The 25,083-nt window shown below is 41.0% G+C and overlaps 1 protein-coding gene across 8 annotated transcripts in view; it reads left to right on the top strand.

Annotated features, from left to right (window-relative positions):
• LOC109937504 (collagen alpha-3(VI) chain-like) overlaps positions 1 to 25,083 on the top strand; it is a 747,545-nt gene that overhangs the window by 634,270 nt on the left and 88,192 nt on the right. For 4 of the 8 annotated variants that reach the window (XM_048599140.1, XM_048599141.1, XM_048599139.1 and 1 more), the window contains 6 exons: positions 453 to 1,052; positions 3,945 to 4,547; positions 5,983 to 6,582; positions 10,820 to 11,392; positions 18,076 to 18,672; positions 24,396 to 24,992. In XM_048599140.1, the coding sequence (XP_048455097.1) occupies positions 453 to 1,052; positions 3,945 to 4,547; positions 5,983 to 6,582; positions 10,820 to 11,392; positions 18,076 to 18,672; positions 24,396 to 24,992 (3,570 nt within the window). The remainder of the gene's footprint in view (positions 1 to 452; positions 1,053 to 3,944; positions 4,548 to 5,982; positions 6,583 to 10,819; positions 11,393 to 18,075; positions 18,673 to 24,395; positions 24,993 to 25,083) is intronic. The other 4 variants (XM_048599146.1, XM_048599145.1, XM_048599142.1 and 1 more) reach the window with 3 other exon arrangements.

Here is a 25,083-nt window from a genome sequence, read left to right as displayed (position 1 = left end):
TTTCCAGTCAGTTTGAAACAGGAATGAGGGAACGGAATTTTGATGATCCTTCAAATTTGCTCCTTAAATATATGTTTGGGACTTATTTTTCCAGTTGAATGTGTTGGCTGTAAATTTCCAAAGCAATTGAATGAGTTTAGATAAAGCTCTTATTTTAAGATTCATGTATTCTATCTGTAATGGACTACAGCAAACGTTAACCCAAAATTAGAATATGTTGCTCAAATGAATGGTCAAGCCCAGCAGAGATGCTGCAAGTATTTAAAATGGTCAAAGAATGCAGAATGGAGTATAAAATCCCACATTGGCAGACACTGCTTTATTGTTTATGTTCATGGCAATGTGTTTGACACTGAGTTCCACACACAATTTAATCTCTCTGCTGTTAATCCTTGCATGGAGGTCACTGTTTTTAACATGTTCACCTTTTGCATTTGTCTTTCTCTTTAAAGCGCAAGAAGCGGCTGACCTCATTTTCTTAATTGATGGATCAGTCAACGTTGGAAGTGGCAATTTTCAATATATACGCGATTTTATCGTAAATTTCATCGACAATCTCGAGATCGGCCCTGACAGAATCCAAATCGGTGTGGTACAATACAGCGATGAGCCCAGCACAGAGTTTTATTTTAATACATATTCCACGAAAACAGAGGTCCTGGATGCTGTGAAGCAACTTCAACCAAAAGGCGGTGATGAAATAAATACTGGTGAAGCCGTGCAATTTGTAATCGACAATCACTTTATTTCATCAGCCGGCAGCAGGGTATCAGAAGGGGTTCCACAGGCAGTAATAATTATCACTTCTAGTGAGTCCAGTGATGATACAAATCAGGCACAACTATTACTAAGAAAAGGTAGTATATACACATTTTCTATTGGAGGTCGGGATGCCGACTCTAATGAACTCGTACAGCTTGCAACTGACGCATCCTTTTCTTCCATGGTGTCGGATTTCAGCAATATTGCTAACTTGCAGCAACAGTTTTTACCATTGGTCTCAAGAGTGGCTCGAAGGGAAATAATTATCGAGCCTATAGTTATTAACGAAGGTATGTATACTCTGAATTTAGTCCTGACTGTTTGCAACCTAACAGATGTGCAAGAGCCTTATTGTCATCTCGAAGATTATTGATAACACAAATGACCCAATAGTTTTGTTACGAAGGTTGGAAGAGCAGAGCTGCCCTTATTAATTTTCAGCTTCTGTTTGAATGGTCTAACAGGTGGGTAAACGGTGGGGCTTGGAAAACGTTTATTTTCGTGGAATGTTTATGCAACTGCGTGTGTAATTGGGGCAGTCAAAATAATAGTTCAGCTCAAAGTCCTTCCTCGTCTAAATAATGATGTGTATTCAGAACTCTTGAAAAAGATTAGATCCTCACCACTCTGTATGGTGTAAATGTTAGTGGTGATCAAACATAATGAAGATACATGGCCAATAAAACCTAAAATGACTCCCTAACCAGAAGTAAAATCTCATATGTGAAGGAGAATGCAAAATACCATCCACTGTTATTTTCTTCCAACAAACTTCCTTCAGCAGAGTATGTCTTATGGTTGCCCTGTGCCAATTTCATTGGTATTGGCAAGGGCTCACTTTCCCCTCAAAGATGCAAGTTTTGCTGTGAGACCTATTTTAAATAATGTACTCATTTATAAGAGCAGTATAATTTTGTCTTCTGTCTCTAGCAGCCAACAGATCATCAGGAAATTGGATCCCTTACCTATGTTGCATTATGAGTAATATTTCCGTTTGTAGTCATTCAAGCATTCAGACACTATTTGTGTTGCTTCAATAGAAATAAGAAAATCTTTGTTTATATTTTCCAAACATTACAACCATGGCTTGATCTTAGGTTATTGGAGAAATCAAAATAGGTGTGTCTATTTATTTGTTTTCTCCACGTTTTGAAGGCTTCTCATCACTTTGCTGTTAATGGATGTAGATTTGATCCAAGAGGGGGAGATAATCCAATTTGCTGCAGGGAATTCCATACATATTCAATCTCATTGCAGAAACCTAGTTTTCACAGGTGCTTTCACCCTAATTTTCCAATTCGGCACTTCTGGCACACCAGTGGAAAGTCAATATTTTAAAATCAACCTGTTCAGACATATTTCTGAAGCAGGTGGGCGTTGACCCAATATCTTCTTGCCCAGATGTAGAGACACTACGACTGTGTCGCAGGATCCCAAAAACTGGAACATGAGCCCTTCGCCATTCTGTAATTTGTTAATGGTTACAATGCTGCAAGTGTGAAACTTTCTGATATTGGTTCAGAGATACTGAGGTGAAAAAAATGGATCTCTTTGCTTGTTTGGAAGTAGAATTGTTCCTGAACTGTTTGACACAGAGGGTAGTAGTCTCCAAGCATCATTTAAAAGGGAGAGGGTCTCAACCATCTGTGAGCTGCAAACCTACACATGAGACATATCTAAGCCCTGAGAAAGGATTACAGTAGGATCAATTCTCATAATGCAACAAGAGAACACAGCAGGAACTCCATTGCTACGTGGAAGACCCAATGAAAAGTTTTTAAGTTTAGAAAGTGAATGAGCAACCCCAAGGAAACAGGAATTGATGTATGTAAGGACCATGCAAAATGGGTCCTTTTCTGCCATCATGACGCAAGTGGTGTGATGGAGTCATCAGGGTCTCTGCTCATTCAGACAAAGATGCTTAACCAGTGGAGTCAATGGTACCAAAGCAACAGTAAATTTTGCAAGGGTACGGGGGAGAACAGGAGGAAAGTGAGAGGTGACTGGCAGCTGCCTCCAGCTTTAATGTGGGGCTCAAAGGAGCGCTGCAATGCCCTTGGGCTCTTGTTCTTGATCTGGCCCATTTTGGTGTTCTAGACCTTTTTTTATTCATTCATGGAATGTGGGTGTCACTGGCTAAGCCAGCATTTATTGTCTATCCCTAATTGCCCGGAGGGCAGTTAAGTGTCAACCACATTGCAGTGGGTCTGGAGTCACATGTAGGCCAGATCAGGTAAGGATGGCAGTTTCCTTCTCTAAAAGACATTAGTGAACCAGATGGGTTTTTTGGAAAATTGGCAATGGCTTTGTGGTCATCATTAGACTATGTTTTGTTGATTTCAAATTCCATCATCTGTTATGGTGGGATTTGAACCCGGGTCCCCAGAAAACCTGAGTCTCTGGATTAGCAGTCCAGCGCTAATACCACTAGGCCATCACCTCCCCTAAAGAGGAACATTTAGGCTCTTGCAAATATGACTCCATTGCAGAGACGTGAACACAGCATACATTGATTGATAACACTGACATTTTATCTTGGCCATCTCTTCCATCGAGAATATTGACTTTAACCTCATTAAGTGGTCACATTGGAGCTGATGGGTTCTAAAGAAATGCTCTTCTGTATAGGACTGAAAGATTTTGTGGATTTTGAGCTAAACACAAAACTTTCAGCTCTAGGTTTGATCGATGGCAATAACGATTCTTTTGAAGATTTGTGCAGATTGAGTCCAGATCCTTATCTTAAAAGTATCCTGAACGCAGCACAACTGGATACTAAATTTTGGGGTGAACAAGTTACTGTTGTGAGAATGGAATTGTTTCACTGGTGCAAGTGGAGGCTATTCTTGGGAGATTACTTCAGTGCTGAGCTAACATTATTTGATGCTGACACCATGTTCTCAAATTAGAGGGATCCACTGTTTAGCACTGATGTCTTATCTTGATATGCACAAATTTACAAGATAAATTCATTAAAACAGCTCTGTTTGCGGTAGAGCTCAGTTCAGAAAAAAAAGTAATGGATGGGAAAAAGATAGCACCTGTGTGAAAAAAAAACTCCAGAAAATAGCAAGGTTTAAGATACTTGACAAACAAACCTGTAAGTTTATCTGTATTTTTTTGTCAGTTTGTCGGGTGTGAAAACGACTTCAAAATCAAACTAACTTACAATTGTTTTACAGTTCCAGACAGGAGGAGAGACATAGTATTTCTGATCGATGGCAGCTCTGCAGTTGGACATCAAAACTTTTTGCGATTCCGTGAATTTATCTTGAAAGTAGCTAACAAATTTCAAATTGGACCAAATAACGTACGAATTGCTGTGGTACAGTACAGCGATGGTCCTATCACTGAGTTTTACTTAAATACCTACTCAACCAAATCTGAGTTACAAGCCAAAATAAAGGCACTGCGATCAAGAGGTGGATCAAAACTTAATATTGGAGCTGCCCTGCAATTTGTCTTAAAAAACCATTTTATCGAATCTGCAGGAAGTAGAAAAGAGGAAGGTGTTCCTCAATTTCTAGTGCTTGTTGCCAATAGACCATCTACAGATAGTTTTCGTATCCCTGCACTTGAATTGAAGCAAGCTGCTATAATGACTTTTGCCATTGGAGTTGATAAGGCAAATCAAGCAGAGATGCAGGACATTGCATTCCTCCCAGTTCTGGCATTTCAAATGGCCAACGTTGCAGATTTACTCAAAAGGCATAAAGATGTGCAATCAAAGTTATCCTCACTTGGTCCTCCAACAGTGATTACAGAACCTCCAACTGTCATCGAAGGTACTGAAATCTAATGTATATTGTTTTGTTTCGCTATCATCACATGTATATAGTTCTGCTAATATCAGTGTAATATTTTTTCGCAGATCCCCAAATGAAACTGAGCCACATGTATCTTGTTTAAATTAAGTGAAGTGTTAAAAGTAGTTAGAATCCTCTTTGAAAGAGGGAAACAAAATCACAGCAAGATGTTCTTTTTTTTCATTTCTGTTCAGTCTGACGTGCTGAAAAGTGCACCTCTGAATCATAGAATTGTGGAGTGATAAAACACAAACATAGAAAATAGGAACAGGAGTAGACTGTTTGAGCCTGCTGCACAGTTCAGTACAATTATGGCTGATCATCCAACTCTGTACCCTGTTCCTGCTTTCTCCCCATATTCTTTGATCCCTGACAAGTATGTCTAACTCGTGGAAAACATTCAAGGTTGTGACCCCAATTGCTTTCTGTGGCAGAGAACTCCACAGGCTCACCAATGTCTGGTTGAAGAAATTTCACTTCATTTCAGTCCTAAATGGCCTACTGTATACGCTTACACTGTGACCCCTGACTCTGGATTCCCTCGCCTGCATTTGATTTGCCTAGTTCTGTTAGAATTTTATTGATTTCTTTGAGATTCCCCATCATTCATTTGAACTCCAGTGAATAAAGTCCTAACTAATCCAGTCTCTCGTCATAATGTCAGCCCTATCATCCCAGGGATCTGTCTGGTAAACCTTCATGGCACTCCCTCCACAGCCAGAACATGCTTCCTTACATAAGTAAACTCCACATGCGGTCTCTCCAATGCCCTGTACAACTGCAGCAAGGTATCACTTCCTGGAATTGAATCCTCTCACTATGAGGCCCAGCATTCCATTTGCCTTGTGCAATGTCTGTTGCACCTGCATGCCTACTTTCATGTGACTGGTGTATGAGGACTCCCAGGTCTTGTTGCATCTCCCTCTTTCCCAATCTATCACCACTCATATAGCTCTGAATTCCTGCTTTTGCTACCAAAGCGAATAATCTCAAATTTATCCTTCATCTTTCACGCATTTGCCCACTCGCTCACTGGTTGAAATGACACTGAAACATCGCTGCATTCTCCTCACATTTCACCCTCACACCCATCTGCATCTGCACATTTGGAGGTATTACATTTAGTTCCTCATCTAAATCATTAATATATATTGTAAATAATGGGGTCCGAGTATTGATCCCTGTGGCACCCCACTAGTTAGTAGTTGCCACAACAGGCTAATTTTAATTGATGGAAAACAACAGTTTGTTCAGTTTCATAAAACAATCCTAAAGTATTCTTCAAAGTGAATCGTTGTCATAGCTGATTAGTAATGCTGCTGTCTTCCCGTCAGAGTTGAGATCTCCCAGGGTGTTAGTCAGTTTCTAACCATTTTGTCTGACGTGCTGTAGATTAACCTGTTTTCTCTTTCAGTTGTAACAGAAGTAGTGAGCAAGAGAGACATTGTGTTCCTTATTGATGGATCAGCTAATGTTGGAAGTACATATTTCCCTGTTCTCCGTGACTTTATCGGCAACATAATTGAAGCCCTTAACATTGGACCTGACCAAGTGCAAGTAGCCGTGGCGCAGTACAGTGATGATCCTCAAGTTGCTTTCTATCTAAACAGTTACTCGAGAAAGGATGAACTCCTATCTCACGTCAATGGGCTCCGACTGAAAGGCGGCAGGACTCTTAACACCGGTGCAGCATTGGAGTACGTTATTAACAACATGTTCAGCAAGTTGACGGGAAGTAGGAAAGAGGAAGGCATTCCCCAGATATTGGTGCTTGCCACAGCTGGGAAGTCTCAAGATGATGTGAAAGCATCTGCACAAGCCTTGGCACAAGCAGGCATTCTCACTATTGCTGTTGGAATCAACAAAGCAGAAGCAGCAGAGCTGCAGCGTATTACATTCAGTGAAAATCTGGCTTATCGAGTAAATGACTTTAACGCCTTGGATACTATCCGACAAGCAGTGACGTCCTCTGCTAAACACCTGATTTTTGGAGGAATCACTGAAGTAACGACAGGTATTTGTCTTTTTTTCTGAAGTGTGTAATTGTTTTTCACTTTTCTACCTTTAGGGTACTAAGTGTTGGCATTCTTCACTGGAGTACACTTGTGATGTTTAATGTGAAGTTAACAGCATTTCTCACTCATAACCTGTGGAATAAGTGGTATTAACAAGGAAACAACAGGACGCTGCATCTGTTAATATAATCCTGGTCTTATTTTGAAAACATGTTAAATGTTATTTAAAACCAGAAAGAACTGTGGATGCTGTAAATCAGAAACAAAAACAGAAATTGCTGGAAAAGCTCAGCAAGTCTACCAGCATCTGTGGAGAGAAATCAGAGTTAATGTTTCGGGTCCAGTGACCCTTCCTCGGAACTGGAGTCACTGGACCGGAAATGTTAGCTCTGATTTCTCTCCACAGATGCTGCCCAGACCTGCTAAGCTTTTCCAGCAATTTCTGCTTTTGTTAAATGTTATTTAACAATTTTGTGCCCTGTCATTCTTTTCTTAAGACTGCTTTGTGGTGTTTGAGTGAAGAACACTGCTGGGCAAAAGATATTTTTAAATTTATTGTGAGTCAGGAGGTAAATTGCTTTATAAGGCCAACAACATTGTATTATATTAACAAATGTAAGTGACTTGTCCTTTACAAGGCTTAAATTCTGTTACAGGTCTATTATTAAGATAATAAGTGAGCAGGCCTGTTGTACAGATGTAAATTGAGTTGCAGCAGACAACCTGGCCTTTGCATTTTGTGCTTTAGGAGAGTTTCTGTATTTATTTTAGACTTTCCGCTGAAGCTTAAACAGAAAGTTGAATGAGAAATTTGGCTCTGACACCAAAAAAGCCAGAAAATAAACATCAGATTCCAGGCAACAAGGTGCAGAGCTGGATGAACACAGCAGGCCAAGCAGCATCATAGGAGCAGAGAGGCTGATGTTTTGGGCCTACACCCTTCATCAGAAAAGGGGTAGGGGAAGGGGGTTCCGAAATAAATAGGGAGAGAGTGGGAGGCGGATAGAAGAGGGATAGAGGAGAGGATAGGTGGAGAGGAAACAAACAGGTCGAAGAGGCGGGGATGGAGCCAGTAAAGGTGAGTGTATGTAGGGAGTTAGGAAGGGGATAGTCAGTCCAGGGAGGACGGACAGGTCAAGGGGGCGGGATAAGGTTGGTCGGTAGGAGATGGAGGTGCGGCTTGAGGTGGGACGAGGGGATAGGTGGGATGAAGGGTCTAGGCCCGAAACGTCAGCCTCTTTGCTCCTATGATGCTGCTTGGCCTGCTGTTTTCATCCAGCCCTGCACCTTGTTGTCTCGGATTCTCCAGCATCTGCAGTTCCTACTATCTCTGATCAGATTCTAGGCCTGAGTTTTCGCTCCTGCGTCCAGGAACAGGAGTTGGGAAATCTCCCAGCTCACCACACCCATCTCAAGAGAAGCTCACCTAAATGTTGGGTTCTTCATCCCGTGAGTCTGTAGTGGCTACTATGAATGCCAATGTGCCAAGGCAGATCGTTTACAAAGCGTGGTTCAGTTCTCTGGAATTTCACCCAGTTTTTTTGTTAAATGTAGCCTTCCATTCTCATCTCCCTCACCCCATGCAAAGTCATTCGAACCCACACCACTCACCAGCTCGTGGCCTCCTTTAGTACACATGCCATCTTAATGCTGACTCACATTGACTGATGCCAAGTACACATACAACGCCTACGGTGTGGAAGCAGGCCATTTGGCCCATCAAGTCCACACCAACCCTCTAAAGAGCATCCCACCCAGAACCACCCCCTTACCTATCCCTGTATTTCCCATGGCTAATCCACCTAGCCTGCACATCCCTGGATATTATGGGCAATTTAGCATGGCCAATCCACCAAAACTACTTATCTTTAGACTATGGGAGCAAACCAGAGTGCCCAGAGGAAACCCACGCAGATACGGGGAGAATGTGCAAACTCCACATGGATAGTCACCTGAGGCTGGAATCAAGCCAGGTCCCTGGCACTGTGAGGCAGCAGTGCTAACCACTGAGCCATCATGCCACCCTCTTAGAGCTCCTTGGCAACTTAATGCCAGTTCATACCACCCCATCCTTTGCCTTCAATGCGTTCACCTTCAATGCCAACTCACAGCATCTGTCATGGGCTGACCGGAGGAGTCATGTTGAGATGAAACAAAATGAAAGATCTCAATACCTACTACTGCCTTTATCAAAATCATGACGAGCATGGATAGGGTGAATAGCCAAGGTCTTTTTCCGAGGGTGGGGGTGTCCAAAACTAGAGGACATATGTTTAGGGAGAGAGGGGAAAGATTTAAAAAGGACCTGAGGGGTAACTTTTTCACGCAGAGGGTGGTGCTTGTATGGAATGAGCTGCCAGAGGAAGTGGTGGAGGCTGGTACAATTACAACATTTAAAGGCATCTGGATGAGAATATAAACGGGAGAGTTTAGAGGGATATGGGCCAAATGCTGTCAAATGAGACAAGGTCAGATTGGGAAGTCTGGTCAGCATGGACGAGTTGAAGCCTTGGGTTTGTTTCTGTGCTGTATGACTTTGACTCTAAAAGCAAAAAGAAATCCCATTCATGAAAATCTATTCAAAACATTCAAATCCACTCAAAAATTTTAGTTCCTTATCACAACAAACAGACATTTGAAAGACAGCTAATTTTTCAACAACTTAATCAAAGTATAAATGTAGGACCTCCTGCTTAGGTGACAGTAGGTTGTGGAAAGCAGCCAAAAGTTAATATTGAAATAGTGATATCCTTGGGGTAATGTGATCAAACTTAATTACAATCAGCTTTAAAGAATTTTTAAAACATGTTTTTGCTCAAATCTTACCGATGCAGGCAGCATATCATTTTTAATGGTTTTAAAATATTAAAATATCGTTTTAATGTTTTATAGGTCTAAGCATCAAAATGTGACTACTTTTTTTTAACTTCTAGCTCCCAGGCAGGCTTTTTTAAAAAATTTTTCAAGTTCTGATGATGCAATAACTTCAAGTTTGACAGTTCTACCAACCTTATTCCCCTTCCATAGCGTTTACACATACCCCTAAAAATTTGTAAGTCCCTCCTCATGGGTTAAGACCATTTTTGTAGTTAAACTGGATCAGTCTGAGCTCAACACAGAGACCAAATGGCCCTTCTGAGTGAAGCTTTCCCTTTTCATGTGAATCGTTTCTCACCACTTTTCTCCCCGTGATGAAAAAGGGATCTGTCAGTAAAGGGGGTGAGACTTCTGGGTCTGGATTCCACACGCCACATTAGAAGCTTCATGGAATATCCGTGACTCTGCAGAAGTCCTAGCAAATGGTGTTATAAGTATCCCAGTTTACCATTTGTGGCACGGCTAACCTTAGAGTGGGGAGAAAGCTGTTTTATAATGTCCAGTTTATTAAACTGTGTACCACATGACTGTATTTTTCTGAAGGACTTTCCTTCTCAACCTCTCTCTCAGCTGAGATGTGGTGACCCTCAGGTTAAATCATCACCAGTCACCATTCTGTCTCATGAGAAAGTAGTCCTATGGTCCTGCAGGACTACGACAACTTCATTTTTATGACGCTAAAGCCTATGTATCTGTCACCTAAAGTCACAAGTTGTAGCTATTCCACATTCTTGAAATCAAGGAGCATGACTACTTTATTCTGCTTTCTTACACATGACTGTTTGATAAATTAGAAATTATAGATAGTCCCGACTCTGCAAATTTTGTTTTCCAAGCAATTGATTTTCTTTCTGTTTCTGTAATACAGATGACATGTTGCACATGATGATAAAGATGTTGTTGGGAAGGTAACATAGCATCTATTGAAAGGCTGCCAGCGCAAGATTTTTAAAATAATTACCTTTCATATACAAAAAAGTCTTACATATCATGTGCACTTCCACAATAACATATTCCCTGTCACACTTTCAAATTGTTAGTACAGAATATTTTATAATTTATCTTAACATGGATAAAGGCAACTGAAACCAAAGCATGGGAAATGGAAAGCACAGTTTCTTAAAGGGTGGGTCTTCCACATTTTTCCTCCGACTGTAGATGAGATGAATATGGGCAATTTGAATCAAGTTCTTGTGGACAATAAATCTTGAATTCTTTCTACTTTCTGTAGGTCAGGATTTCTAGTTTGCTCACAAATTGTTTTCTCATAATTCTATATTTTAACTGAATTTTATTTGCACAATTTTTTTTGCTTGTAACTTTTCATGATATACATGTTAATTTTTAAAACTGTTGTAGCTGTGAAAAGAGACATTGTCTTCCTAATCGATGGCTCTCCAGGAATGGGACAATCATTGCATCAAGTCCTTGAGTTTCTAAGCAGAGTAATCGAGATGCTCAATATTGGACCTGACAAAGATAAAGTTGCGGTGGTACAATATGGTACTGGCCAAAAGATTGAGTTTGGACTTGATGCTTACTCAACTAAAGAGGAGGTTCTGGATGCAATAAAAAATCTTGAACCAAATTCAAAAAAACCCCTCAACACTGGTGCTGCACTGGATTTTGTCACAAGGAATGTCTTTAGTGCCTCAGCGGGGAGCAGAAAAGAAGCTGGGGCCACACAAATCCTGGTGCTCATCGCTGCTGGGAAATCCGCAGATAATGTTCAACCTTATGCAGATGCAGCAAAAATGGCTAGAATTGTGCCCATTGCCATTGGGGCCAAGAGTGCAGACACATCGGAGCTGCAAAAGATTGTGCTTGATCCAACCTTTGTTTTAACAATGAGAGACTTCCGAGATCTATCAACCATTCAGCAGGAGCTGTTGTCCAAAATGAGAACAGTGATAATTCAGGCAGTACCTGAAGGTAACAATTTTTCACAGGTTATATTTTATTCAATTAAGTTGCTTAAGAAATTGGCTTGGGATTAAATATTTCTTTCTCCCTTTTGATATGCAAGTTTTGAGTGAAGAAACTCAGCTTTTCAGACTTTTCTAAATTTAAGACAAGACTAACTTTAAATATTATAAATTTGACAAAACAGGTCATTGAAGAGCAGTGTGAAATAATGTTTTTATTCATGACTATGTTTTAGAATGTACCCAAACTGCTTAATACTCTACATGATTGGGATACAGAATTAGAACATAAAGTAATGTTTTTGTTTCTAATTTTATTTTACCTTTTTGGGAACTACTAAAAAAGCATATTATTTTTCACAGTTTATTTTGTTATGTCAATATATACCTCATTATTAATTATTGAGAACTATGATAAGTGAAAATATTGCACTAGAGATTATTTGGACCATTTTTGCAGTGTCCTTGTATATCATAGAGTAGCCTAGGAACACTGTTAGCTATGTGACTAAGAACATAATTTAAGATAAAGATAGATTTGAAAAAGAATTAGCAGCAATATTTTCTGAACTGTGAAAACTCACGCTGGTTCTTAGAAAGCATACAGTCTGTGGCTCCTTCTGGGAATGTAATCAAAGCAGCCCATTTCCATTCATCCAAATTATGGAGAAAGAGGAAAAGACAAACTAACAAAGGCAGGGAATTAAGACAATAAGAATGTGCAGATAAAGAGAATTATCCCAGCCAGCAGTGACTTTGGCTAATGTGGACAGGATTTTTGGCTTTATACTTTCCAGCCTGATGAAACATCAGAGACTGTGGACTTGCATCAATATTTTTAAGCTACTGAATGTGCAATCATTACAACAAGTGTACTGCCTTTCAAAATGTGTAACAGCTTCAAAAAATGCATTAGGTAAAGCCTTGAAAGTGTAATTCAAGTAAGAGGCTGAAAGAGGGTAGGACTGAATAAAAACAGCACAAAAGAATGTATGTGGTGAGGGCTGTTTTTTTTTTCAGCCCCTTTTATTTAGCACTCTTTTATAAGGAGTGAGCCTGGTGATTGGACTTAAAACCAAAACCTGTTGAGACATAAAGTAGACCTCCATTATGAATAAGCACAAAGGCAGTTTAAACAGCATATTAAGGGAGGTAAAGGTCAGACATGAACTTCATTTACAAATATTCCCTGCATAATATAAAATATTTTGTGTAATATTAAGTAATCATAATATTTGAATCAAATATTTTATGGTTATCAGTGACCCAATATTCTGTTTACAGTTCTGTTTTCTAAATTTACGAAATAATATTATACTTCTTTGTTTATCTTGAAGAGAAGAGAGATGTTGTGTTCCTTATCAATGGATCTGACAAGGTTCAATGTGCTTTTCCTATGATAAAACAATTCATTTCTGGAATTACCGGCAGCCTTGACATTGGAAGGGACAGTCTGTGTAGTGATGACTCTAGTCCCAACTGCTATTTCAGCAACTACACATCTAAATCAGAAGTGATGCATGCTATAAATGCCCTGGGTCTGAAAGGAGGAACCCAAGTCAACATAGGGAAAACACTAGACTATGTCACAGAAAACGTGTTCACTAGGTCAGCTGGGGGCAGAATGTGTGGTCCAGTTCATGATCTTTCTCACTGCTGGCAAGTCCACCGATGACATTGCACCAGCAGCTGGGGCACTGAAAGGTGCTGGTGTAGCACCATTCAATGTTGGATCCAAAGATGCTAATGAAGATGAACTCTGCCAAATTTCACTGTCTCCCCACTTTGTTTTCAGGGTAGATGATTTACAGCATTCTCAAACTATGCAGAAAAGTTTAGAATTACCCTTAAAACAACTAAACCAAGAGAAAATAATCACTATCTACAGAAGTTTTGCTGAAGTTTAGGAGGAAGTAGGAGTTTCTTTACTTTTTTATTAAAAAATCTTTGAACAGTATTTTAAAATTGGCAGTACTTTTAATTCTTGTGTAACCTTTTAACCCATTGTTATAATCCATAATTGAGGGTTTAAACAAGCTTTCATATTTTGCTTCTGGATCCTAAATTTCACATTGTCTTTTATAAGGCAAATTAAGTAATAGCAATGATGTTTATCTATTTGCTTCTAATGTGGTCTCTTTGCATTTATCATTGCTGCCATGGTTTCCTACATACCAGGCAACTCATGAAATCAGAAGTGTTTTGAAATATACAATATACAGTATTATACAAAACAAAAGCAATCATACATTTTCACTGATTTGGATAACTGGATAGTATGATCAGCTCTTTATCTGTTGGACACGATGGATAGAACAGCCTTTAATTACCTCAATCATAATTTCAGCATGTAACTAGAGCAGTCAACCTATAAAGGTAGCAAAATGAGACAGAAGTTTTATGTTAGTTGTCCACTTCAAAATCGATCTGTCTGAATAACCTCCGGCTTGATTTTCTAACCAAATTCAAATGAGTCATTTCCACACACTAAAATGAGAAGCCAACTGTACAGCAACTTTGCTCATTTCGCACTGGCACTGCGCTCTGGGTAAATTAAGTTGTTGATTCTTAGCTTTACTTGAGACTTGTAAAAGTGAAGAATAGCATGTGTCCAATCATAGATAGTTTTGGTTGCAATTCCTGCCATTGGAAGTGACTTCTTGTGTTTTCTTTTACTGGTAGTTTATCTTCCTAGAAGAGCTTTGGTGCAAGGCCTTTGAGAGACTGTTCCCCACTTCTTCCCAAATATCATTACTAAATGCAAAATACCCTACATGAGGGCTTCTGAAGAGCTTTTCTAACATGTTCCAGAAGGCTTTCCTTGCATGCCATTGTTGTGGAGAAGGAAGCGGATGATGATAAGATGTAACAAATAAGAATTAGACAGCATTTGAGGATCAACTCTATTATTGACTCTGTCTAACGCCTCGTGCTGTTCCCCTAAACCTAGAATCTAAAGACATCACAGGCCAAATGAGAATCTTTGTGAGAAGATGTATATATATTTGGGGTGGCACGGCAGCTCAGCAGTTAACACTGCTGCCGCACAGCACCAGTGACCTGGGTTCGATTCCACCCTTGGGCGACTGTCTGGTGGAGTTTGCACACTTTCCCCGTGTCAGCATGGGTTTCCTCCGGGTGCCTGGTTTCCTCCCACAGCCCAAAGATGTGAAGGTTAGGTGGAATGGCAGCACTAAATTAACCATTATGTCCAGGGATGTGCAGGCTTGGTGTGTTAGCCATAGGAAATGCAGGATTACAGGGATAGGATGGGGAGGGGTGGGGTGGATCTGGTAGGATGCTCTTCAGAGGGTTGTTGTGGACTCACTGGGCTGAATGACCTCTTTCCACACTGTAGAGATTCTATGATTTTTCAATTAGGATGCAATTGCACAACCTTAGGATCTTTTTTCACGAGAACCTGCAACCACAGACACTATCTAGCTCTGTTCTGTTTGAATACTTTGGCTGCAATCTATTTTAATGGCACACATTCACTTAAGCAATCAGGGGACATCTCTGTGATATCACTTAGACTATCTTTATAGTTGAGAGGTGACCTGGGGACTTCATTAGGTTTCTCATGGTAACTTAGCAGCATCAAGATAAAGCCATTCAGTTTTGATTTTTGTATTGTTTTGCAAAGTCCGGATTGGTCCATTTTGCGGTCTGTTTTCCTTTGAGCTTCAACGGAAATACTCAATTCAGTTCTCATCTTGGGAAAATATGGAACAAGTGACCTTTTTTTAAATAGATTTTGTGTTGTGGACACCAAGCGTTGTTTTTCACCTGTCCTATTTTATTGTGGAGTTTAGCAAGTTATACTCTTAAAAAGTTGCAGCATTTCTCTGTTATTATACAATTCCTTAGTCTCTTGCCAGGGTCTCTGTACTGACTACTCCCATGTTAGACCATTAAGGAAGAGTAAAACCAGTGCTAAACTATGATGCTGCAGTGAGGCCTGAGGAATCTACTTAATTTCCCTTCCTTCTCGGTAGAGGACCATACGTACAGAATTTTAGATTGCAATAAGAGAGTGCGCGGCCAGTGGGAGGATTTTTCCTACTCCTGGCCTCCTACAGGTGGCAATTGAGGTGTGGCCACCAATACAGCCATTTCTACAAAAGAACATTGATGTCCAATGCCACCACAAGTGAAGGGCTAATGGCTACTTGGAAAGTGCCATTTATTCTTTTAATTCAAACAGTCTTCAGCAAAGGATTGGCCTTTGAAAGAGAGGGCAGCCCCAATCTGAAAATTAAAATTATTCAATGAATCTGCTCTGAGGCTCCTGTTGGTAATAGTTCTGCGAATGTTCACAGATTCAGAGTTTAAGGGGTATGGTGTCATAAATTCTAACAGTACAAAGAAAGCTTTCAGCTGCGTTTGAGTAGATAATTCTTGACATTAAAATGTCGAACTTGGAATTGACAATGGAATTGTTGACGAAAATTTCATGTGTGGAATTTTCTCCTCTGTGGAGTGGCATAGGCAATGACAAAAATGATGGGAGAATATGGCATGAGTGAAAAAAATGGGAATGTTGACATTGAGAAAATATTTTCTCCTTAAGCTGTTAAAAGGGAATGTCAGAATTTCCTTTATGTTTAGCAGATACCTTCCTTTCATTCATTTGTATCTCATTATTAGCTCAACTTTCCTCTTCTTTGTGACACTTCCAATTCTCCTGGCCTTCCTTAGGAAACTAGCTGGTGCAGATTCCTGATTTATAAATAGCTGTAGCTTGCTTGCTTCTCCCTGCCATCATCCAACTCTGTCTTCACTACATTGTCCCTGCATGCTCAGTGGGCACCATCCTCCTGCAGCTTTCATCCATGCAAGTCAGCACAGACAACCACTAGCATCACCACATCCCTACGCTCGCGCTCAGTCCAAATCTCACACCACTTCATCCATTCAGGACTTTACTTTAGAATGCAGGGACACCTAAGAATTGCATGCTTTTGTCAGGTCGCTCTGCGTCTGGGGACACACATGCATCTTATGCATCTGAACAGGTTGCATCTTATGGCTCTTAGCTTCATTTCTTAGCACTCACTCACTCTGTGCTTACTGGGAGATTGTCAAACTTAACATTGATTTTTTAGCGGATGAGGTCTCTGGTGCTTAAGAACGGAAGCTGGTTTCTGTGGCTTGCATTGCTTTTAAGTGCAGAGTTGAAGGGATGCAGCTTGTCATGGTTTAGTGCACTGCACAGTCAAAGATGTGGACATGACACTGAATGGCATCATGTTACGTCAGAATGTAGCTTATGTAGCAAACAGACTGCATGTGTTTCCACTTCATGGCCATGTCTGAAAGTCCAAGCAGACCTTTGGAAAAATGTGTGTGTGTGTGTGTGTGTAGGGGCGGAATGCGAGGGGTCTTATCTGATTACAATCTGGGTGTTGCCCATATTTAGCTTCAATCCTGACCAAAGATTATAGATTCATCAGTTGGAGTACTGTTGTGGCAAAAGTTGGTGGGGAAGGGTGTGGAAGTTGGCAGCAGCATTATTTCCTTCAGGGAAACAAAGAGTAGGATTGATTATGATGAAGCTGAATGGAAGAGTAGTTTGTGGTGAAGCAGGAACAGGAGAGGCAGTGAGGTGCTTCAGTGGGTGATTGGGAGCAAAGAGGCAGGAATTGTTAGTGGTTTGGCAGGAGGAGGAGGAGGTAGGTGAGAACCATTGAGTAGTCATGTTGCATGCAGTAATGAGAGTTGTAGTCTTTGTGCTTTAAGCAGATATCTGCAATTTAATGTGAGTGGTGGCCTTTGAGTGCCATGTAGCATAAAGAAGGTGGTGGCATTTACCACTACAGAAGACAGAAGATCATTGACCTTCTTCCTGTGCTGTTGGGTGGTTCGTTTTAACACTGACCTGAGCAATTATTGGGGTCCAAGCTGGCTGTATCTCATGTTGTGGCATCCTTTGCCACCCCCCCCCCCCAACTTTCTGTACCATCCCTCCACCATCAACTCCAGGCGTCAACCTGCCAAGTGGAGAGAGAGCTTTGCTTGCTAAACCATATCGTCAGTGATCATAGTGGGGGGCAGCACATTGTGAGGGGTAGTTCCTGTCCTGTCATTTCTTAAGTGGTGCAAAGCCGGGCTTTCAGTATGGTATCAGTTGTGTCAACATGTATGTTCCCGGCAGTGGCAAGCACTTCCACCTCTCCTGCCTTTTGACTGCACAAGAAGGGTGCTGAAGAGTCCAGATGTATTAATACTGAGGGGAAGAGTGGAAGATTGTGTGTATCCCTGTATCCCAATAGATGAAATAATATGAGAACAGTTACTGAGTCAGTCAAATGGACCCTGCAATTTATTTTTCCCTAGTCTCAGTAAATTATCTGCATAATTATACTTAATTGGGAACCCGTTATTGATTAAATGCTTATTTTGGCGGATCATTTTAGAGGTACCACGTTGTGAAAAAAGATTGAGTGAAATGAATGGGCATTTCACTCTGGTGCCATGAGTCAAGACCCTATTTCTGTTTTATTTTCTTTTTCTATATTGTCGGGTTCATGATACCAAAGCTTTCATGGCGTACTAAAAGCTTTAGTTTTATTACTATTTAACAAAGAAAAATGGATTTTACTCCAATCAGCTGTACAAGAATATTAATGCAGCATATTTTTACACATCAGCACTGGCTCTGAGAAATCTATTTTCAATTCCTCACAGATGCTGTGAAGAGAGATGTTGTGTTCCTTATCGATGGATCAGAAAATGTCAGAGTTGCTTTCCCTTCAGTTCAAAGATTCATTTCCAGAATGGTCGATAATCTTGACATTGGAAGTGACAAAGTCCGAGTTGGTGTGGTGCAGTACAGCGATAATCCCAGAGTCAACTTCTACTTGAACAGCTACACCACACCTCGGGATGTGAAGGATGCGATAAACGGCCTCAAGCAAATAGGAGGCCGCCGAGCCAACACTGGGGCAGCCTTGGACTATGTCAAAAATAACATCTTCACTCAGTCTACGGGTGGCAGAGCAGAGGAAGGTGTCCCCCAGTTCCTGATCCTTCTCACTGCCAGCAAGTCGTCTGATGATGTTGGTCAGGCAGCATTGGCTCTGAAAGAGGCCGGTGTAGCACCATTCAGTATCGGCTCGGGAAGTGCAGATGACCGTGAGCTCCAACAAATTTCTCTGTCCCCTAGTTTTGTTTTCAAGGTTAATGACTTGCAGAATGTGGAAACACTCCAACAACATCTGGAGTCACCTTTAACTACACTGAGCAAAGAACTGATAACTAGAATTCCGATAACTGGACATGTTGGTGAGACATCTCTGCTTTGTTTATTAATCAGAAAGATGAGATCATTCATAATTTTTGATGGTATATGATACAAAGTGAAATTACTAACAACAGTGAGGGTGTGTAATGTAAGGATAGAAAACAACATGGTGATGTTTCAACTAAACGCTAATAAAATCTCTGTGCAGCACCAGTATCTTTGATAGCAAAACAAATGCTTTCCTCTTAATACTGCCCAAGGCATTTCAAACTGAAGCAGTATCCATAGGCAGGAGCTCATAAACTCTCTGTGAAAGTGATGGGATTTAATATCTGCTGTGCAAACTACAGTTTGGATGGTAGCAATCTAATACAGTGCGTAGGAATATCTGATCCTAGGATTTAAGAGCAATCTCAAACCATTTGACCCTTGCAGCTTGCTGTGCCATTCAGTAGCATCACGGATGAACTGATAGTGATCTCAACCCCACTTTTCTGTGTGCCCCAATCGTACTTGCAAAGTGGTATCAGTGGTGAATGTGAACATTAGCTGATGTCCACTATTTTGTGATGGCATTTAACAGTGCTCAGGGAATATCTGGCAAAAATATGCAAAGTAGATGGCCTGTGATGTGAATCATAGTGCGGTGCTGATTTAGCACTAGAGCTGCAACCTTGGAGCTCAGTGTTTCAATTATCCCCCTCTCCTCATAGAATCGTAGAATCCCTACAGTGTGGAAACAGGCCCTTCGGCCCAACAAGTCCACACCGAACCTCTTAATCCCAGGCATTCGGCAGCAGGAGGAACCTTTCAGCAGCACTGTTTATAGGGATCATCAACTACTTTCAGGTTAGCTATGGGCTGATTCCTATTGATTGTAGAGGTGTTTTGGTGACCAAAGTTAATTGAAGTGGCTACATAATAACTTAAAGTATTCTTCACAGATCACTTATTCCAATGAATAGGTGAAGTTTTCAACCCGTTATGTAACATTACGAAAGGAAGGATACGCAGGCCCAACAGGGAGCAGGACAAGCTGTTGGATGAGAAAGGGGTGGAGGGAGTTCATGTCCACTCTAAGTATTTGTGAAACAATTCATCTATCTCAACCTCAGCAAGTTTCCACTTGCTTCAGGGAAGTCCTTGCCACCTGCTACGGTCATAACTGTAGCCTCAGAAGATAGTGAGGACCTTTACACCAGTAGCTGCAAAGGCACTTGTGAATGTATATTTGTAAAAATGTGCTGCATCTTCTCGGCTACAGCTGGTGATATAAGTATCATCACTCAATTTGGTATCCGCTGATCTGTTAGAAAGGTCCATTGAGAAAGGCTGCTGAATACGTTTCACTTTCCCTGGCTAGAAAGAAGCAGGTGGAGTGAGCACACACTCCAGGGATCGCAGACCTCCCTCAGCTGCAGGATGTATGGACTGCTCAGATTGCCATTTAGCAGATGCCATGTGTTATGTCTGTCAACTGGAAGTCCATTTAATGGTCCAGCTGGCATCACTCTTGTTAATGCCCGCTATCCTGGTAGCAGTCATGATGTCTTCACTCTGGTTCTCTGTACCACCAACGCTTGAAAAATCAAGATAAACCAATGAGCAACATGCATTTGACAAAAGTCACTGTGCTCACAAAATGCGAATTCAACCATTGGGGTGCTTAACCAATGCTTCCATTGCCTGTACCACTGCATAGGAACCCAACAGTGCAGAGCATAGTATGGGTCAAGATTCATTTTGGCCTCTGACATGCTACACAACCTGTCATCAATTATACAGCTATTGACTCAGGATGAGGTAAATGAAGGGTAACCAATACAGGACTGGCCGAACTATTTTGATTGACACATTTGTCTGTGCTGACACTGAGCATAATCTCAGTTTCCTGTTCACTAAGAATTCCGTACCATACCTTTCTTGTCACAGACTATCATGGCATTCTCTTGAGTACAAGCTAAAACAAAACCACAAAATATTCCAAATTAAATTTATAAATCCAAATCCTGCCTTTAACAAGCAAAGGTTAATTAATCATCCTTTTTAATAATTGCATTGCGCCTACATTATGTTTTATGTTGCTGGACTGATGTGGCACTCTGCTAGCGTTTTTCAATTACTAGTGTCTACAGTTATGATGGCAGTAATGTGGCCATCTGCTGCGGCCAGCTTAGATTGCATGTGAGTTTCTTAAAGCTTAGAACAGGAAGCTGAGCCTGTAAACCTGAGGTTACACTGGGAGTATCCAGGTGTTGGGGAGCTGACCTTTGTCATGTAACAAAAACTGAGACAATGACCATCAGATACTGCATCATGGATGGGTTCACAAATATGTTCACAGATCTGGTCTCCTATTCCATGGAGACCTTAGGCTCTACGTTCTACACAAATCCTTGAGTCAGTTTGGTGGTGGACTCCTTTATGGTCCTTGACATTGACTGCTGCCTATCTGACAGGCTTTCTACCATTTATGTGTATTTATCAACATTCTCCTTTAAGTTGTCCTCACAACTGCAGGACTTGCATGTGACTTTACCCAAGGCTGAGCTTTATACTGTGCCACCTGTGAGCCCTTCCCCGTTTGCAGAAAACTCATGCTTTGTGGGCCACTGCAAGCAGATCCTGTTCCTAAACTATTTCTAAACCATCTTTTAAAGCAGGTACATTGTCACTTTCTGAGTTAGTCACTGTTAAAGCACTGGAATTCATTCCTTCTTTCTCAGTGTCTTCCAGCTCTTTGTCCTCCACCAGTGCCTGATCAATGTGCACCCTTTTGTCAAGTCAGAAGGAAAATCTGCAGGTTGTGGCTATGATCAGGGCATGGTGAAAGCAAGAAGTGCATGTTTACGCTATCTGCAGCTTGTAAATAAAAAGAGATTTTGCGATGTGAGGATGAGGAGGATTGGTTATGACCAAAGATTTCAGCTGTGAAGTCCTGGCCACAGCATCAGTGATGGTTGTTCCAATGATGGAGAGGATCATATGATATTGACAGATTGGGGTGGGGTTGGTGATAAGGACATGCAGCCAAGCCTTTCTATTGCAGAGTAGGTTCTTCTTCTTCTGCATATACACCACTATGCTGCAGGAGGGGAGGAACTGTGCCAGTAAATGTGGTGTTACGTGTGTTTAGGTGATGTGGCTGTCATGTTGAATAACTAGCAATATGTTAACTGTGGTGTAGCTTTGAGGTTTGTAGCAAGGTCAAGTGCCTGAAGCTGCAGTAAAGCCAGGAATGTGAGTTATGAGTTGTGGTTGATGCAGATTGTTGATAGGTGAATAATGGGGTGTGTTGCACTACTCTGCTGCTTTGACTTAGCTTGATAGGTTTCTAAATTAGCCTTCTTTTAAACCCTGCTGTTAATTTGAAGCATGATCTATGGCCCTAATTGCACAATTTGCCAAGACACTAGTTCTACGTGGTTTAGGGTAATAGCTCCCTCTATGTTAAGTAATGGTGTATGTGTTTCATGAATTGAAAACCTTTTCTTCGCACACCATCCTTTGAGCAAAGCACTTTATTGTCTAATCTGCTTCACCATGTGTCAGTTGGCACGTTGCTTGGGTAACAAGCTAGAGATGATTCCATTTTAGGTTATATATTTTAAATTGAATCCTAACTCCTCAAAATCTATCAAATGGAACAAGCTACAATGTTCTTATTGGTTCATTTTTGGACCATGACTACTGGATGGTCCAAGTTCTTCTTCAAGCTCGTGGAGACATCTTTCACTGGGAAAGCAACATACTCCAGTACTCAGTACTTCAGGGTTCTAGTGATGACTGCAGAGAGCAGTATCTATCTCCTTTATTATTCTGTCTCCTGTCAGCACCATGTCCCTTTTTGCTCCCTTCAGTTGAATGATATTATGGTGCCATGGTCAGTTGCTCATCCACTCTGCAGGACTGCGTTCTCCTCCGCACAGATAGTAAGTATCTCAAAGAGTTAATCAAAATCCAGGTTTCTCCCATCTCATACCGAGACTATAGAAAGAGTCAGTGGACCATTGGGTGGGTGGAAAAGTGCAAATGAAGTTCACTCTGGAGAAGTATGAAACAGTGCAGCGGGAAAGCTGAAAAGGCACTGACAGTGACAATAGATGATAAGATACTGGGACTTGTAAAGGAACAGAGAGACATTTGTGTGTATATGCACAATTCATGAAGGCTTTTGAGTAGGTCCAGAAGGCAAATGCCAAGATATGGAACGTACGAGATGGAAGGTTATGCTTGAACTGGCTTTGCCACAGCTAGAGTATCGCTACCTTTAGTATACACCACAACAAAACATGTCTTCCCATCCACTCCTGGGAAGGAAGGATTCCTCAGTGACACTCTTAACCATTCCTCTGTCACCAACAACATCCATCCTTTTGCCACAACACTCTCCTTGCGAGCACAGGAAATGTAGCAACTGTCCTTTTATTATTCCCATCTCACTATTCAAGGCCACAAACACTCTTGGCTTGACAAGGTAGAAGCAGAGAAGTTGTTTCCTCTTGTGGGAGACTCTAAGACCAGAGGGACTTATTTTAAGAATAAGAGGTTGCCCGCCCAGGTCAAATGTGAGGAGGCATCTTTTCTTTTAGAAGGTCATGACTCTTTGGAATTCTTCACTGCAGACAGCTGTGGAAGTTGGGTTATTGAATACATCCAAGGCTGAGTGAGAGAGATTTTTAATCATGAAGAGATTGCAGGGTTATGGGAATAAGGCAGGAAGGCGGAGTTGAGAACTATCAGATAAGCCATGTTTTCATGAGCAGACTCAACAGATAGAATGGCCTGCTCTGCTCCTACATGTTCTGCTCTTCCATGTTGAGTAGTGATTTTCTACTGCTTCCAATTTTGCATACTGTATTTTCTGCTCATGATGTACCCTCGCCACATTGAAGAGATCAATAAAGATTGCGCAATAGCTTTGAGGAACATTTCTATTCATTCTAGGTACTTTAACCTCAATCTTCTAACTGTCTTTCATTTTAATTGCATGCTCTGACCTTCGCAAACTTGACCTGTTGCAATATTCCAATGAAGCTCAGTGCAAGCCTAGCGAGCCAAATTACATCCTTTAACAGGAAATTTTACAATCCGCTAGGCCCAACATCAGGTTCAACAAGTCTAGATTATAAACTCCACTCCCATTTTATTTTGTGTTTTTGGTGACTTATTTTTTCTCTCATATTTCCTTTACTTTGCATTTGGGTGACACCTATTCCACATTGGGCCTTTCACACCTACTCTAGGTAAACCATTTGTTTGTTTCCTTTGTTCCACTTTCATTCTCTTTGGCTTTGAACTATTAAACCTTCTCTCATTCGATCTCTCCTACCCTGTAGATCTTCGTTTTTATTCTTCTTTCCAACCGCACCACTTTGTTCACTTACTTGAAAAATATGGTATTTCTAACTTTTTCTAATATTAATGGAGGATTAACTCGTTTTTTCTCTTCATGAATGCTGCCTGAATATTTCCAGAATTTTATGTTTCTAAGGTAATGTTTTTGACCTTGAGTGGGACTAGACTAGGAATAAAAATGCAATTGACAGCACAAACAGATGGTATAGTTGATGAAACCCCTGTCATTTGTATTTTGCTTAAAACTTCCTCTCCAATAAGGTTCAATTCAGAGGCAGCACCAGGAAATACTGAGAAAGGTTCCAATTAGTCGAGATATTATCGTTTTTGCAGTTTTGAAGAGTGATTTCTTGTTCCTCAAAGGTAATGGTGAATAATATACATATTTATTTTCCATTTTGTACAGATGCTGTTAAGAGAGATATTGTGTTCCTTCTTGATGAATCGGACAAAGTCAGAGGTGCTTTCCCTTCAGTTCAAAGATTCATTTCCAAAGTGGTCGATAATCTTGACATTGGAAGTGACAAAGTCCGAGTTGGTGTGGTGCAGTACAGCGATAATCCCAGAGTCAACTTCTACTTAAACAGCTACACCACACCTCAGGAAGTGAAGGATGCGATAAACGGACTCAGGCAAATAGGAGGCCGTCGAGCCAACACTGGGGCAGCCTTGAACTATGTCAAAAATAACATCTTCACTCGGTCTGCGGGTAGCAGAGCAGAGGAAGGTGTCCCCCAGTTCCTGATCCTTCTCACTGCCAGCAAGTCGTCCGATGATGTTGGTCAGGCAGCGTTGGTTCTGAAAGAGGCCGGTGTAGCACCTTTCAGTATCGGCTCAGGAGATGCAGATGACCGTGAACTCCAACAGATTTCACTGTCCCCTAATTTTGTTTTCAAGGTTAATGACCTGCGGAATGTGGAAACCCTCCAACAACGTCTGGAGTCACCTTTAACTACACTGAGCAAAGAACTGATAACTGAAATTCCGATAATTGTACCTGATGGTGAGACATCTCTGCTTTGTTTATAAATCAGAAAGATGTTATCGTGAATAATTAGTATGATGACCATTTAGAACAAAATTACACTCTGAAC

Source organism: Rhincodon typus, chromosome 7 (assembly GCF_021869965.1).
Source record: "Rhincodon typus isolate 14 chromosome 7, sRhiTyp1.1, whole genome shotgun sequence".
Classification (NCBI taxonomy): Eukaryota; Metazoa; Chordata; class Chondrichthyes; order Orectolobiformes; family Rhincodontidae; genus Rhincodon; species Rhincodon typus.
This window is presented reverse-complemented; position numbering and strand designations above follow the sequence as displayed.